General features: G+C 38.0%; 1 protein-coding gene across 2 annotated transcripts in view; it reads right to left on the bottom strand.

The window, feature by feature from the left end:
* Positions 1-16,909, bottom strand: part of aadac (arylacetamide deacetylase) — a 45,874-nt gene that overhangs the window by 7,414 nt on the left and 21,551 nt on the right. For both annotated transcript variants that reach the window (XM_048161186.1, XM_048161185.1), the window contains exons 2-3: positions 10,002-10,230; positions 9,074-9,143 (exon numbers count right to left, since the gene is read on the bottom strand). In XM_048161186.1, coding sequence (XP_048017143.1) covers positions 9,074-9,143; positions 10,002-10,185 — 254 coding nt within the window. In that variant the 5' untranslated portion in view covers positions 10,186-10,230. The remainder of the gene's footprint in view (positions 1-9,073; positions 9,144-10,001; positions 10,231-16,909) is intronic.

Genomic DNA, 16,909 nt, shown 5'->3' with positions numbered 1-16,909 from the left:
AATATAACAAGGTGAGAAGATGATGAAGCATGCTAGGAACCCCCCGTCAAAACATTTTAGCAAGGACTAATTTTCATTGCTCAAACTATATAATCAGGACCGTATCAAGGCTCAAAGACTTTGTCAGGAAAAATGTCTCAGGTTACACATGCAACCATGGTTCCCTGACAAGGGGAACGAGACATTGCATCCTCTAGAGGACACTTTGGGGAAAGCCCTAAGCGTGACTGGTGTCTGAAACAGGTGTAAAAAAAAGTGACTATGTCATTGGCTGACGACAGTTCGTGATGTCATTACTGGTAGAACCATAAGTATAAACAGGCACCTGTATTATACTTCATCAACTTCTTTGTCTGAAGGAGATGTAGACAGGCAGGCCCAAATCATAGCAGAGAGATGCAGTGTCTCGTTCCCCTTCAAAGGAAACCATGGTTGCATGCGTAACCTGAGACATTCCCTTTCGAATGGGAACTCACACTGCGTCCTCTAGAGGACACTTTGGGAAACAAACAGTGGTGGACAGTAACAAAGTATTTTTACCGGGTTACCGTACTTGAGTAAATTTTTTAAGTATCTGTACTTTATTCTAATATTTTTATTTTGAGCAACTTTTATTTTTACGTCACTACATTCCAAAGCATAAGATCATACTTTTTAGTCCACTACATTTCATAAAACATATCATTAATCATTATTTTAAATGAAGAAATCATCAGATGCTCATTTGTGCAAGAACTAATTCTTTTCCATCATCCTGTTAAATCAGTTCGCAAATCACATAAAATTCATTCATTAATTGGACTGATCAGACTGCAGAAAAAAGCTGTGCTATAGTCTCCAAGATCTGCCTGCCAGAACAGACCCTCCACGATAGCCCCTGTAGCTCTTTTCTGGGAGCAAAGGGCCTACTTACAGACCCCAAGGGGGAGGTCCAAGGCAGACCACATTAACGATCTCCAGTGCACACAAGGAAACTGCCCGCATAAAAAGACCCTGAATGGGGGAGGCTGTTTCTACTTTGCTGCCTATACAAGGAAGCCGCCTACTTAGTAATCCACATAGCAGCATATGACCCTGAGAGTATTCTAAAGCTTGCACCCTAGGGAAACTGCCTAAAAAAAACCTACAGGGGTGGCAGTTCCCTATGGATAAATGAAGGAAATTCCTGCTTAAGGGATCCCAGCTCTGGGGGAGGCAGCTACAACTTCATTGCCACAAGGAAGTTGCCTGCTTATAAGATCCCATAGGGCAGGGGTCAGCAATTAAGTTTGGCATCGGGCCAAAAAAAATCACCACTAGATGGCGGGCCAGAACATAGTCAAAGGATAATTTAAATTAATTTAAAAAGAAAAGAAAATGCAACTAGAATTGCCTGTGACAGACTGTTACAGTCTCTTAACTTGTATTGAGCTGTTACTCTGTGTTAAATCCTGAAGTAGGACAGTCATTAACAAAAAGCCACATTTGTGTGGTGGTGTCTGGGTTTTACACTTGCAACACAGACCACCCTGCTAAAACACACATATGTGGGAGATGCAGAATGGATAAAAATAACTCAAAAAATAAAAGAGGACTTGAATAAGCCCATTTTCACTGTCATGTTTGAGTCACGCTCTTAACAAGCTATTTTTATTTCCTCTTTCCATTTGTGAATAACAAATGTGTCTCATTTTAATTTGCCTGTTACACAATGGAGCCAAACTTATTGTAATATTTTTTTTGAAGTAGCCTACTTTTACACTCAGAATTATTCCTTGGCATCCTCACGTACTAAACTGCATTTACTTTAAATTGTTTGCATGCTGGAGGTATGCTATTACGTTGTGTAAAGAGTGATGTTAACATTTAAGCTAGCTAGTGAGAGAAAATAGCACCAAAGTGTCTAAAGAGGAAAGCTGACAGTGAAAATAGGGCATACAAAGAAGAATGGAAAGACAGCTATGCATTCATCCTACCTAGTTTTGTGAATGCAAAGCCGGTGTGTCTTATCTGCAATGAAGTCGTCACTGTTTTCAAAGAATATAACATCGTGTCTACACCGGACGTGAGCGGCGCAACGCGTCAAAAGATAATAGAACCCCTTATAATCATATTGTCTACACTGGATGTGGCGCGGTGTGATGCGAGTCATGCGAGACAACACATTCCCAACAGTGAACGAATTTCCCATTCTGTTTTTGACGTAGTCCAAGTGCTTCCAAGTTACCATGCCCTCTCTAAAATGGTGTTGGGGGGAGGGAAGAAGGAGTGAGGAACATCAGAGGAGGGGAGATGTTATTTCCCTCTACACCACGATTGTTCATCAGCATGCTTACTCTAAGTAACCCTCTTCAGGTCATCCTTCGCCTTCCTCTGATTACGCCTCCTTGTGCCCTGCACCCCTGTTTAGGAGGGGGGGCAAGGCTGGCAGCGCTCTGCCTCTGGGCCTGTCTATAGTCCTCAGACTGAAATGGCTCAGGTTCCCCCGAGGTTTGAGGGACGGATGTGGGACGGCACAGTATACATTTCTTAAATGCTACAGACCACACCCTCCCCTCTCTGAATTTTATGACCACCATCTTGACAGATGTGCCAAAAAGCAGAGGGTGATACTGACGCATCAAGAAGAAAGCAATTTTCTTTCTCACTGATGTCAGCCAGGTTGCCTCACGGATGTCTCTCCATGGCCACCATTGCCGCCATTGAGCGACCGTTAGCAGCAGCGGTTTGTTTGGTGGCCCGGAGAGCAAGATCTGTGGTTCGGCGCAGCTCAGCAACCGCTTCAGAGGAAAAGGCCCTGGCCATAATTCAGATCTCTTAGCAGGTCTGCCTGGTAGGCTTAACCTGTAGCCATGTGAGTCTTGCCATTTCAAGGTAGGGGAAGCGATATTTCAAAAACACTGTTTGGAAGTTAGTTGGACTGACACAAATGACAACAACAAACGTGTAGCCAATCAGCATTAGGGGGCATATGACAGTCGAGGAGACAGAAAGAGAAAGAGGGGGGTTTGAAGAAAGAGAGATGAGACACAATACAAAAGAGCGCTTTAGGACCCACATTAATATTAGAAAAGCTTTCCACCACTGGAGAGAGCTGAAAAACAGACGCGGAGGCTACTTTGATTCCGCTCCATGTGTGAGTAGGTTTGAGTTCACTGATTGTATGGAGCTGCTGTGCTGTTGGCAACTAACAATAAACTCTTGATTGTATGTACTCTTGTGAACTGTACATTCATTTTTTGTGCTTCCTTGTCGTTCGTCATCTGCGCTTTATTTTTCATGAAGCACTATTTTGTTGCGCATCAGCTGTAATAAACAGACATCCACTCTTGCATTGCATGTGTAACTGTGGCTAGCTATAGAGAGTTGTGCAGGTAAACCACTTCACACTGACGACCGCTAGAGAATGCGGTGTATAGTGCCTGCCAGCAGCGATCGGGGTTGCATATTTCCAAGTGCAATCTGGGGTGTCTTGTGCTTCCAAGGGAGATCCTCGTACAGCTCCTCGTACATGGGGCAGGCAGGCTGAGAGGGCTCCATCAGCATTTCATCACCCTCAGAGGCCACATCCTGCTCTTCCTGGCTTGAAGCCAAAAGAGTGCTGTCTGTTAGATCGGATAAGTCTTTTAAAGAAAGTACATCCACGTCTAGCAGATCGCTCGAGTGAGCGGCAGGGGAACGAGAGATAGAAATACCTTGATCAAATTCCTCCGCCAGCTCAACCAGCGATTCCCATGATCTGAGTCTTCGCTGGGCCTCAGCTGCAGCAGGTGCCGAACTGCAAAGTGCAGATGCCTGTCATGAATGGAGCTTCTGTCATGAATGGAGCTTCTTCATAGACAAGCCCTCGCAATCCACGCATTCTGCTCCTTCGAGAACAGAACATGCGTGATCCTCACCAAGACAAATAACGCACAAGCCGTGTGTCTCATCCAGTGTCAGATAACGCTGACGCGGCGGCACGCACCTCATAAATCCATGAATGGAGGAACGAGATTCTCACTGTCCCTACCTGCTATCTAGCGAAACCACATCCAAGGGAACGGGCTTGGCAGAATCAGCAGGGAAAGAAGACCCTATTGAGCTTGACTCTAGTCTGATACTGTGAAGAGACATGAGGAGTATAGAATAAGAATAAGTGGGAGGCCCCGGGGCTCCGACCCACGGGCGCCGTCGGTGAAATACCACTACTTTTATCGTTTCCTCACTTACCCAGTGAGGCGAGCCCCCAGCGGGCTCTCGGCATCAAGCTGGGGCGGGCCTCTCCCCAAGGTCCCCCTGGCGAACCATCCCGGGGACAATGGCAGGTGGGGAGTTTGACTGGAGCGCTACACCTGTCAAACGGTAACCTAAGGTGGCCTAAGGCAAGCTCAGAGAGGACCGAAACCTCCCGTGAAGCAGAAGGGCAAAAGCTTGCTTGATCTTGATTTTCAGTATGAGTACAGACCGTGAAACCGGGGCCTCATGATCATTCTGGCTTTTTGGGTTTTAAGTGCAATTTAAAGTTTATTTCTGAGAAGTACATAAAAAGTAAACTAAAAGTATGCTTTCTTATTTTTAGTTTAAAAGAAGTATACTAATAGCACACTTGAATAAACTTCTTTTCATAAGGGGCTAGTGATATGTTAAGAAGATAAAATGAGGTGCATTAGACCTTTGGTCTTAAGGTTATCAAAAATTTTATTGTTACTTTGCTATGTTTCTTTTGGCTTTTATGTTCAACTTTATCTCTTTACCACGATCCACTGAATATCATATGTCCTTGTTTTTTGCTGCGGTCCATGATACTACAGGGATTCTGATTTAGAATACTGAAGCACTGGTATGCGCAGAGAGGGCTTACTCTCACTGCAGATTCATTGTTGATGGTTATCAGATCACAGCTGTGTCATCAGCAATTTTTTAATGTCATTATTCCTGCTGTGGTTGACTAAAACGTAATATGTGTACAGCAAGAACAGCCTAGAGTCCCTGTTTTTTTTTTTTTTTTTTTTTTTTTTGAACAACGTATCCTCATACTAATGTCCTTTTGTTGAAAATGCTCCAACAGAGTTAGGGCTGAGGAAGTGCACTGTTCGGCTTTGTTAGCAAACTAGGGCAAGGTATAGAAAGATATAATTGATATAGATAAAGCAAACAGTGAGTGCTATCATAGGTATTAGGGCATGCAAGTTTGTTAAGGGTAATGAAAATCACGTTTTAGCATTGATCTTTCACACCTAAGACTTGAAAAAGGCTAAAAAACTGAGTCTATAAACCTGTGGAAATGATTGATGATTGGAAGAGGGGAGCAAAGGGTGAGGAAAGCATAGGGAGTGGAAGGGAGGGGGTCAAACACAACAGCCAACAAAACACAGGCCTACAGCACATTCACTATAGCAGTGTTTCCCAACCCTGTTCCTGCAGGCACTGAAACTGCTCTCATGCACACTCCACATGTTCTTAATTTTTCTGCTGTTTTTCAGTCTCATTTGTGATGGAATGTTTTAATTAATCATAACTAACATTTCTTTTTCCTTACAGGATTAATGTTTATATGCTTTTGAAACCTAAATATCCCCAAACCTTGGGCCAGTCAGTGTGTGTCTGAATCATATCTGAATATAACAAGGGGAAATTAAACTAGACAACTATCTAAATAAAATAGCCCCATGACATACTGATTAACCAACAAACTAATAAGCCCATGAGTTAGGCAGATTTTGGTTTACCTAGTAACAGAATGGCTTGACATATGAAGAACCAATCATATTGTAGAATTGATTTACCATGCTCTTATCCTATATAAACTGTTGCATTTTTTTTGTCTGTGGGATTTTCTGTGATTGACACAAGGTCCTCCGGCCATGAATAAAGCATATTATAGGAGTCTGATATGTTTCTCTCCTTCTGACACATCTCTGTTCAATCTGTTATTGACTCTTTCCACTTCCTTTTTTTTTTTTTTTTTTTGTTTATTTATTAAGCACTATTATAAACAACAGCCCGTTCACCAAAGTCCTGTATAATTTTATGAGCCACATATGAAGACAATCACAACCATAAAAGACACAACAATAAAAACCACAAATAACATAAAATAAATTTAAAAAAAAACAGCCAGTTATGATTACCCTGCCTCATCATATGTGAAGAAATATTCCTTTAACTTGCACTTAAAAACACTGCAAAAAAGAGGTAGAGCAGTTTAGGAGCTGCTGCAGCAAATGCTCAATCTCCACTCCACTCTAGGCTACAAGATCTTATTTACTCCAATATTTCTGATAGGAATTATAGAGTTAAATTTGTTTTAAATTTTATTTAATTAAAGGTGCAGTAATGATTTTTGGAAAACGCTACTGAACTTGAGATATGCTGTCTTTAGTTTGAATATTCTCATGTGTCATCTTTTCTTGTTTGTTCATTTGCATTATTATTATAAGCATGGACCCTCTAAACCTCCTACACCCCCCGTTTCAAGCATCGGCTCTCAAAGTTGTCTGAAAAGTGAGAAAACAAACATACTCCTTTGGTTCCGCTTTTAGTGATCGCTATAACCCCTTAATCTTGTTACATTTGTAATATATTAGTTACTTGGACTATCGTGTTATGTAGGGAGCTGTTCATGAAAACTGTTTGTTTTTTGGATGGAAGGAATGATTTTGCCATAGAAGGAGAAAAGGAGCTAAATAACAATAGGACATTTCACCTTAATTACCATAGTAACGCACATTGCTTTCACTTATTGATTACATCATACCCTTGGGTGGCAGGCAGCACAGCAGGTCACGCCATAGTCGCTGCCTGTGTTGCATAGTGTGTACGTGATTGTGGGGATGGAGGCATCAAGAAAGGTGTGTGATCGTTTTTGTGTTGGCGTGGTTGTTTTGGTGATATCAAATATCAACACCTTTACAGTATGGAATGCTGTAGGAAGGTTAACAAAGTTAGATTCTAGAATTCATTCTAATCTCCCTCTCTTCCATAATGCAAAGCTACAAAAGCTACTGAGGTTGTTGACAGTGTTGGGGGTAACGCATTACAAGTAACTTGAATTACATAATCATATTACTTTTCCAAGTAACTAGTAAAGTAACTCATTACTTTTAAAATTTACAACAAAATATCTGAGTTACTTTTTCAAATAAGTAACGCGAGTTATAAAACACTTTCAAATACTTTTCAAAGTAACTTTCCCCAACACTGGTTGTTGACCCATTTCTTTTTCTTCTTCTTTTTTTTTTTTTTTTCAAATTGTATAGCACTTTTAATAATACATATTGTTTCAAAAATTACAATTAAGAATTACAATTAGAAAATGCACCAGTCGCCATTTTGTGCCAGCATGTTTCTACAGTAGCCCTAAATGGACAAACTGCTCTACAGAGCATGTTTCGTCACTATGTTGTTGTTATTCTTCATCACTGGTGTTTTTATAAAAACTTTGTCACTACATTGAATATGCATGAAGAAGAAGAAGTAGTAGTAGTCGCCTGGTTTATTAGAAGCAGAGACCATTTTTTGTTAGAAGTAAGAACCTCATTGCTTGACTGGCTACTCTCTGCTGTCTCAGGCGACGATGTCTTTGTCCTGTGTCTGTCACCGTAGTTTCTCTATGTGCTTCGAAAGGAAGGGATGAGTGGTGGACTGAGCAATTTGTAACCTCACTGCTAGTTGCCGCTAAAATTTACACACTGCACATTTAAGCAGAAACAGTGAGCATGTAGCAATGATTACATGTTGTGATCATTTTTCTCAGACTGGAGTAACAGAGGAATCTATACTGTTAAGTATTCCTGAGTATAAAAGGGCAACTGTAATACACGTCATCAACTCCTTTGTCTGAAGGAGATGTACAGGCAAGCTCTAGGCATGGCAATGAAATGCAGTGTATCGTTCCCCTTTCTCAGGGAACCAGGGTTACATACGTAACCCAGAAGTTCCCTTTTTGAAGTGAACCTTCGATATGGGCAACCAATACTCACTACACCATGCTGAGGGAATGCCTGCCAGGAGCATGACAGGACAGGAAAAGTGTGTTTTTCTGAGGTGAGAGACTTTTTATTTCGTAACAAGAAAATAACATTAGAATAATGACACTGACATATAACCTGACAATGTCTCATCTGACCGCACAATGCTGAAACAGGCAACATGTTTTGAACTCTTTACTTAAATTGCATCTGACAGAAGATTCAACAGCTTTCATACACGGCTTTCAAAATAAATGTCTCACATCAGAAAAACACTAAATTACATTTGTTGTTGTTTCCTGCTCCACTGATATAGACTGTATAGCGGTGCCGCTCCCTAAGCCGATATCTTCCAATAGCAGAAGAAGATACCCAAGCTTCTATGGTCTATAACAAGGGAAGTCCCGGCCTTTACAATCCCCCTCCCTCGGAAATGAGAACAGACTTTCGGGCATGTCCAGAGAACTGTACGCCAAGGGTTTCATAAAGGGGGCAAACGTATGTTTCTGATGTCTTTTGCTGAAAAGCATAAGTATAACAAATAAAATGTATTGGAAATATAACAGTGATCCGATGGCAGTAGTTCTCGAGTCAAAAGCTGTATACTGATAGCAGTTCTCTCTCAAAGTAAGAGTCAGTTAATGGTTTTAACAGTTCTCGAGTCACCAGTACACTGAACTGAGGAAACAGTTCAGACTCGGACATGTCCGTGAAGAACCAATGAGCTGCTGATAAGAGCATTTGCGTGAATGAGAAGTTGACTTGAATGAGGGACGAAAAGAAAGTTTCCTTTATGGTTTCTCATGGTTTATATAAAAAGATGAGCCGATTAATACTAGTTTATTCACTATAATAGAATTGTGTATATGTGACATCATTGCATGATTATGTAAACAAACTGGTGATTTATTTATTTATTTATTTATTTATTAATTTTTTTAACCAGTTCATTGAAATTAACTGTCCAACTGCCCATTCAGATACAAATTCAGATAAAGCTACTAACAGGACCTGTTTAAAATGGGAAAAAAATGGAGGGAATTCTATAACAATTTATTACTATTTTATTACAAATCGGGTTAGAGATGATATTTATTGAGTTGACTATTTAATGGCTGTAATAAACAACATCAGATACTTACTCGACAGATACAATAACTGCATTGAGTTCTGTAACCATGTGCCTGGCTAGGAGATCATATGGGCCCATACCTAAGGTAAAAAAGAAAAAAATACATTTGACTTTTATTTAATTGAGCCTCTAAAGATGAAACAGTAACAAGGGATTAAAGCAAATTCTGGCTGAAAACATTTTTCCACTAGGTCGTATTTATTTATCCATTACTTTATTTTACTATGCAAGACCAATAGCATTTTAGAAGGTGTTTTAGAACAGCTTCTCTACATGTTGTGTAATTTCAAAGCAGTTTTCAATCTATTAAATAAAACTGAAATTTTTTAGTTATACAAATAATCAACATTTCGTTTTTATGCATTACAAAAGCAAGACTTCGCATTAGTTACCTTAGCAGCATGAAAAGCAAAAGTCATACAAACTAAATTGTATACAGAAGAGAAAAAAAAAAAAAAAAAAAACATTTCCATCACTGTAGCAGATTTCAGTTCAGCACGAGTTCTGCACAGTCAGAAAAACTGTTCTAATCACTGAAGTGGTCTACTGCACAATGAATCACTTACATCATACCATACTTTGTTGATTATTATAATAGAATTTGCAAGAGTGCAGAATTCAGTCAGTGAGTGTGCTCTGAAACAAACTGACATTTTGAGCACTTGAGTTTTGTTATACCATCTTTGATGCAACATGAGCAGATCTAAATGTAAATGCTGCAATCAACACTTTCATTTATTTTCGCATTCCACTTCAATCTCGCATCTTGAATTTAGGAGGCATTTTTGTTCATTTTGTTGGAATTTTTGTTCTGAGCTCCCACCCTGATCATAAATTAAATGACATTCCAGTGGGCAGTTTGAATAGAAATACATTTACTTTAGGATACGAAAGCTAGAATATTCCATTATACTGAGTGTGTGGTTAATGGGACTCACGGGAGCTGCCAAGACACCATCCTCCTCCATGCAGGTAAATGATGGCTCTTCTCAGCTCTCCTGTTTCTTCTTGCTGGGTAGGCTGATACACAATCACCTCTACCCCATCAAAAACTTCATCTGCCACTTGCACCCTCTCATCTGACACAGGTACAACTCGCTCTGCAAAGGTGATGAACATCATAACTCTCCAAAAGTCCAAAAGTCCCACCTGCTCACTAAGTTCTGCCTGTGAAGAGGGAAAAATACAAATCAATTGAAATGGTTTGGGTTATTTTGTGCTCAAGCTTCCACAAAAGAGCTTACCACACGATGCATTGCTGTATTTTCTCACAAAGGTTATGAACAAGTCAGACGCATGGTTGATCAGCTGAGATCATCTCACTAATAGCCAGAACACCCTAAACTTTTGCTTCAATGCACAACAGCCCTTTGTTAAGCCACTTAATGTTAAATGATGTTACTCCAGCATGTTCACATTAGCCTTCGACACACAATTTTTCATTCCAACTTAAAATCTCTTTAAGTAATACCATTTGATATTTTGCAGGTTAGTATTATAAACCATGTTTGGATTCTACTGGACGTGAATCATCCTAAATGGCCTACAGTGTTGAATGAAATAACATTATATCAGAGTGAAATAACTTCTGAAGCAAGAAAAAATGTAGGGTGCAACTTGATTGGGAATTGATGGAATCCTTATCATTTGCTAATTGCTGCTACCTCATTTGAGTGACAGGTTGCTGGAGGAGACGGATTATTGCCCATCATCAGAGAAGAGATAAGTCAAGTCAAGTGACCTTTATTTATATAGCGCTTTTTACAATGCATATTGTTTTAAAGCAGCTTTACAGTGATAGCAGGAACATAACTTTGGCTGCACAGCAGCTATTAAAGAAAATGGTGTCACTGTCCAGCTTAAGTAAGTTCAGTATTGATTCATTCCTTGGTAAAAATCAATAGTTATTAATTTAGTTCATTTATCTAAACTGTGATGTCATCGTCCAGCTCAGTTCAATTTGCATGCAATGGTGTCAATGCAGGCAGATCAAAAACATTGCTGAATATCAAGTGTCCCCAACTAGGCAAGACAAAAGGCAACAGCGGCAAGGAATAAACTTTCCACCAGGTAACAGAATAGAGACAAATCCTGACACAATCTAGCTAACATTTCAGCGATGTGTGAAGTGAGGAGGTTAATGTTTTTCTTTAAAGATTAAATCACATGAATAAAAAAAGATGATGTGCATGGATAAATCATTGATAATAAACACTTCACTATTCCAAAAATTACTATTATTCTTCCTCTGAGACTAAAAATTTTGAACTCCTCCTAGCGAGGGTGTAAAATACTTGAGTAATTTTACTTGATTACTATAATTACATATTATTTGGAGGGATTTGTACTTTACTCTAGTGCAGTTTAAACTGAATACCTGTACTTTTATTTAATTACATTTTTTGAAGGAAAAACAACAGTACTTTTTACTTAATACATATTCATACTTACGTATTTATACTTAAAAATGTTATTAAATGTTAAATAAACCTCAGAAACAATTAACATTTAAATTAATATGATAAAATGTTAAAATATTTATTCACTGTCAGGAGTTTGTCGTATAATCCAAATGAAGAGAGATGCGTGACGCAGAACGAACGGAGATAAAACAATGCATAACTTTAACACAAGTCAATGAACAATGAAGTATACTTCACATGACTCACACAGGCATTTGACGCATGGGCAGTTTTGAGCAATCTCTTCCCCCGAGTTACAACGGATATAAACATCTTTATTTTCTTTCATTCTAGAGTTGTACAAATGAGGGAACTTTCTAATCTCTTCACATAATCTCTCGTCTATGTAGGCCTTCCGTTGTCGCTGTAGCTCGCATGTGTTCCGTTCTGTTCAGTTTATGCAGTTTTTCTTTGACTACCTTGTAAATCGACGCCCCCAGGGCACGGCTGCCACCTTGTGGATAAACTAATTACTGCAAGAAAAAAATTAAAGTAGAGACAAGTAGAGAAGTTTAGATAAAGAGGTTTGAGTGATTAATTATCAGTATCTAAACTGACAAAAAATATTTATTCAATGTTATCCACATTATATTTCATCTGCAACAGCATTGTGAACTTTTATAAAGATATGATTTGTCATTAACTTGAAGAGAGTCTTCATATGAAAGACTGGCAGATCCACGTGAACTACATTTCTCTCCGATATGGTAGGAAATTTAATTAAATTGAATGTGGAGGATTATAACTGTGACAAGATGATTGACAGGGCAGTTTAAACAGTGACAGGTTGCATGTAACTAAGCAACAGAGCAGTCCATTAAAGACGCAATTAAGACGAAGAAGAATGTCCCAAAGCTTGCTGACTTCATCAGTGTGAAGCTCTACTGCACACTCAAAAGTATGTAATTTTTCTTCACAAGAACAGTACAAACTTTTAGGGCATAGTATAAGTAGGTGAAATTTAAAAAGCAAAATAAATGTATCAGGGTGAAGGAAGTGCAAATCCATGCCCTTACAGTAGAGGGCACAACACAAACGCACCTTGCAGCTGCAATACCATTTTGGATTGCAGAAGAATAGGATGCAGGAAAAGCAAGTTGAACACTTTTACTTCACCAATAAAAAATAATTAAATTAATTAAAAATTGAACAGACTTGACATTTAATTAAAGGCAGTAGACATATTTGCTTATTAGTATGCTTGAATTGGATCTTCTGTCAGCAGCAAAGACATTGTTTAATGAAGTGAAATTAAAGTAGATTTTTTATTATTTAGCATTTAATTTTAGCAGACTTGTGTTTTTATTCATTTTGAGACATACCGAATCTGTTTTGTGCAAGTAAAGTGAGATGAGTAAAGACTATTGTAGAAGATATCAAGTCACATCACGTCTACTGAGAGACCTTCATCTGATCAATTTTTGAAGACAGCATAGATGTATCCTTCACTGCCTTTGATGTCCCACAATCCTGTGTGTTGAATTCCCTGACAGTTGAGCTAAAAAATAGAGATGGCATCTGAAAGTTACAGTTGGTGGTTAGTTTAGTTTGTGTATAAATGTATGTCTTTGAACAACTTTGTATTAGTAAATAGTATTGTAGTAGTATTGTGGTAAATATTTGCTCAGTTAATGATCTCTCTATTTTGTTGTAGATCATTAGACCATCATACTGCCTCAGAAGCCTTTCAGAAATCGGTTTCGATAGGTACCTTTGTGCGCAAACGCTGTCTGCTAAGTCATTGCCTTATAGGGCAGCGGGGAAACAAGTCAGCTGCCTACGTTTTCAGACTTTCTGGAGTTCTTATTTTTTCCTGTTGCGCTGATTGTCATGACAACAGCAAAGTTCATGGCAGCCAAGCTTAAGGGCAGAATATACCCACCGCTGCGAATGAGTACTGCTGCTTTCCACTGTAGCATTCTCTTATGCTCTTTTTCTGGATTATTTATGCTGTTTTTAAAATATAAATTGCATGTTGAGTTGAAAGAAAACAAGCTCTGTATACTTAAGTATGAAATGCACTGGAACTACAAAGATCTCACATGCTTGAGCTCTAGAACTACAATACCCATGATGCATTAAATTCCTCCAGGGAAGTTTATTACTAGTTGGGAAGTCTAAAGGTATATCGCAATTACTGTACGAGATTCTGTCTCGTAAAAAGCATTCACCACTGTAGATTCATTTAGGCGTTGATCGTGGTGGCATAGAAACGCATAATTCCCAGTCTGAGGATGTGAACAGCTCCGAATATAATGTCACGTGTTGTCATCTCAAGATTACGGTAATTACGCGGTGACGTGAATGCAGCATAAATCATAACATGAGGTACAGCCAAATAATGTACCTTAATACACCAAGGATTTTTTTCTTTTTTTTTTTTTAAGTCTACTACTTCTGCAAAATTATGAATTATCAAGTGTGTTTTTGCTTTTTTATGTTTTATTGAATTCATGAATTCATTTTATTGAATGTTGTAAACTGAATCTATATACAGTACAATTATATCATAACTGTACAATACTATAGTACTTTGTATATGCAACTTAGCTAGTTTTATTGTTAATGCAAAATAAAAAAAACAAAACAAATCTGAACAAATTTACCATCAACTACAGATGCTGGATTCGTTAATTATGACCACTGTGTTTTCTCACTGACACGCTTACAACTCAAAAAAAAATTTAAACTTAAAAAATCCTGAATTTGTACAAAATATTCATATGCATTCAACTCAAAAATATGATTTATCCGACATGACTAAGCAATGTGCTCAAACATGTTAGCATCATATTAAAACAAACTAGCAACATGTTCACAACGTGCAAAAACAGGCCAGCAACATGAAGCGTGCCAAAACATATTACCGTCATGCTAACAACACAATAAAACTAGCTAGGAACATGCAATCAGTGTGTTAAAACAGTGTTCCTCGACTCCGATCCTGGGGACCCACTGCTGTGCACGGTACTGTGTGTCTCCTTTATCTGACACACTCAGTTCGGTTCATGAAACTCTTTCCTAATGAACTGATGATCTGAATCAGCTGTGTTAAATAAAAAAGACCGAAGTTGAGATCCACTGTGTTAAAACATGCCAGAAACATTCTCACAACATGCAAAAAAACATGTTAGAAACATGGCAGCAATGTGCTAAAACATGCTAGTGACATGATAGCAATCTAACAACATCAAAATTTGCCTTGAAAACCTTTTTAATCTAGTTACCGATAATGTGTTACTCATAATCAGGCTACAGAGATATGCAGGGGAGATTGGAGAGTAACACCAGATGAGTTACTGCAATTGTGAGGGTAACTGATGCATATCAATTCACATACTATCCATCCTAAACATGGCCCACCATTGATGTTTTATGCTGTGTCTGTATATATATATATATATATATATATATATATATATATATATATATATATATATATATATATATATACATATATACACAGTTTACAACATCGAGAGAGAGAGAGAGATCAAATGCATTACTATATTCAAGTTCTTTGGGTATTTTTCTTTATACGTCATCTCCTTTATTTCTTTAATTTTGTCTTTTTGACAAGAAACCCCCAAGTGTCTGCAACTTTTGTATACTGATATGTCCATGGCCGGTCTGTGTTCAAACAGTTTTGTGACATTTTTCATGACCATGTGTGTATTTTTTTTCCACTGACACAGGCCTAGATAGAAATGAAGAAAACTGACATGGTTTTAAAGCTATTGTTTTTAAAATGTGCATATATGGATCGAAGCAATCAAAATCTTCCTGAGGATCCCTTAACCCCCTAAGCTAACTCAGTTTTTGGACCTCAGTATTTCTAAAACAGAGTTAGCTTGGAAGTAAATAGTTTTTAAGATCAGAATTTGTGTCTTCCAAAGTCATAGTATGTTGAAATGAGTATCCCAAAAGTACCAGGATGGTGTACTATTTCCAGCAGTGGTGCCATGAACAGTTAAGAAGGGTATGCAGGACATAAAATAAAGAAAAATAAAGAAAACAGTAAAATTATTTATCGTAATGCATTTGCACAATTTGCAAATAATAATTTGATTTTAAAATATGCACACATTCACTCTTAATGCCTAATATGCCAAAAATGGCTCAGTTTCTTTTCTCATCCCATTAAATTATGAATTACATGAATCACGTAAATAATATTTTAAATTCAAAATCACAAAATTTGACAAAGAAAAGTAGTTTGTCACCAGTAGTTTGTATCACTGGATTACAGTTTCATATTTCAACCGTATAATAGTTGTCAGATGTTAAATGTTTACTGTGTATCCTTTTTCTTACATCACACTGTTTTACCCTTAAAATTGCTGGAATTTGCACTTGGCTTCTGTACAACAAAAAGCGCTGCCTTCTTTGATTTGATTGGTCTTCTCAGTTATTTTGATATTGACAAGTGCTCTGAGACCACTAAGACTATACTAATCCTAATAACATGCATATGCAAAGCAGCAGAGCAGCATCAAGAATATCAAATACTGGGGACGTGTCCCCCTCAATATCTATAGATTAATACAAGAGTATACAGCGGCACACAACCACATCATTCATTTACTTTTTATTCAAGAGTAAAATCTCCTTTCAAAAAAAAGAAAAAAGTACAATCATGGTGCATGAGACCGATTTAGATAAAGGGATTTGTGTGATTAAAAATTAAAATCTAACCTGATTTTTTCATCTGCAGCAACGTTGTAAACTTAATAGAAAGTTAAATGTTAAAACTATTTACAAATACAAAGTTGTTCAAAGACACACATTTATACACAAACTTTCAGATGCCATCTCTATTTTTTAGCTCAACTGTCAGGGAATTCAACACACAGGATTGTGGGACATCAAAGGCAGTGAAGACACATCTATGCTGTCTTCAAAAATTGATCAGATGAAGGTCTCTCAGTTATCTGCATAAAAGACGCAGATTAAATGAACTGAAATATGGAGTGAGTACATTGCTGCCTTCATGTGCTATCGGAATTATCGTAAATACAAGTTTCCTAGTTAAAAATTGGACATGAACTCAAATCGTATTTACCTCTGGGAAGCTCGGGGGTAATTTTGATACCTGAGTTCCTGAGTTGGGCATGCCATAAACTTTAAACATGGAGGAGGGGAGAACGATTGCTTCTGTGACTGATATTCTTCATTAGTTTAACTACACTGCCTTGTCTTGTTGTTAAAGTAGTGCATATTTACAAATATGAATAGGCCTACTCATTTGAAGCATACTGTATTTGCGGAGCAAGCATTTAGCGCGGTGAATGTTATATGCTAATCATTTTAGCTTTAATAAAATTTTCCCAATAAACAAGCAAGGGTAAACCTGGTTTCTTCCATGATTCCTGTTCTTTCCAACA

This window comes from Megalobrama amblycephala, linkage group LG16, assembly GCF_018812025.1.
Source record: "Megalobrama amblycephala isolate DHTTF-2021 linkage group LG16, ASM1881202v1, whole genome shotgun sequence".
Taxonomy (NCBI): domain Eukaryota; kingdom Metazoa; phylum Chordata; class Actinopteri; order Cypriniformes; family Xenocyprididae; genus Megalobrama; species Megalobrama amblycephala.
This window is presented reverse-complemented; position numbering and strand designations above follow the sequence as displayed.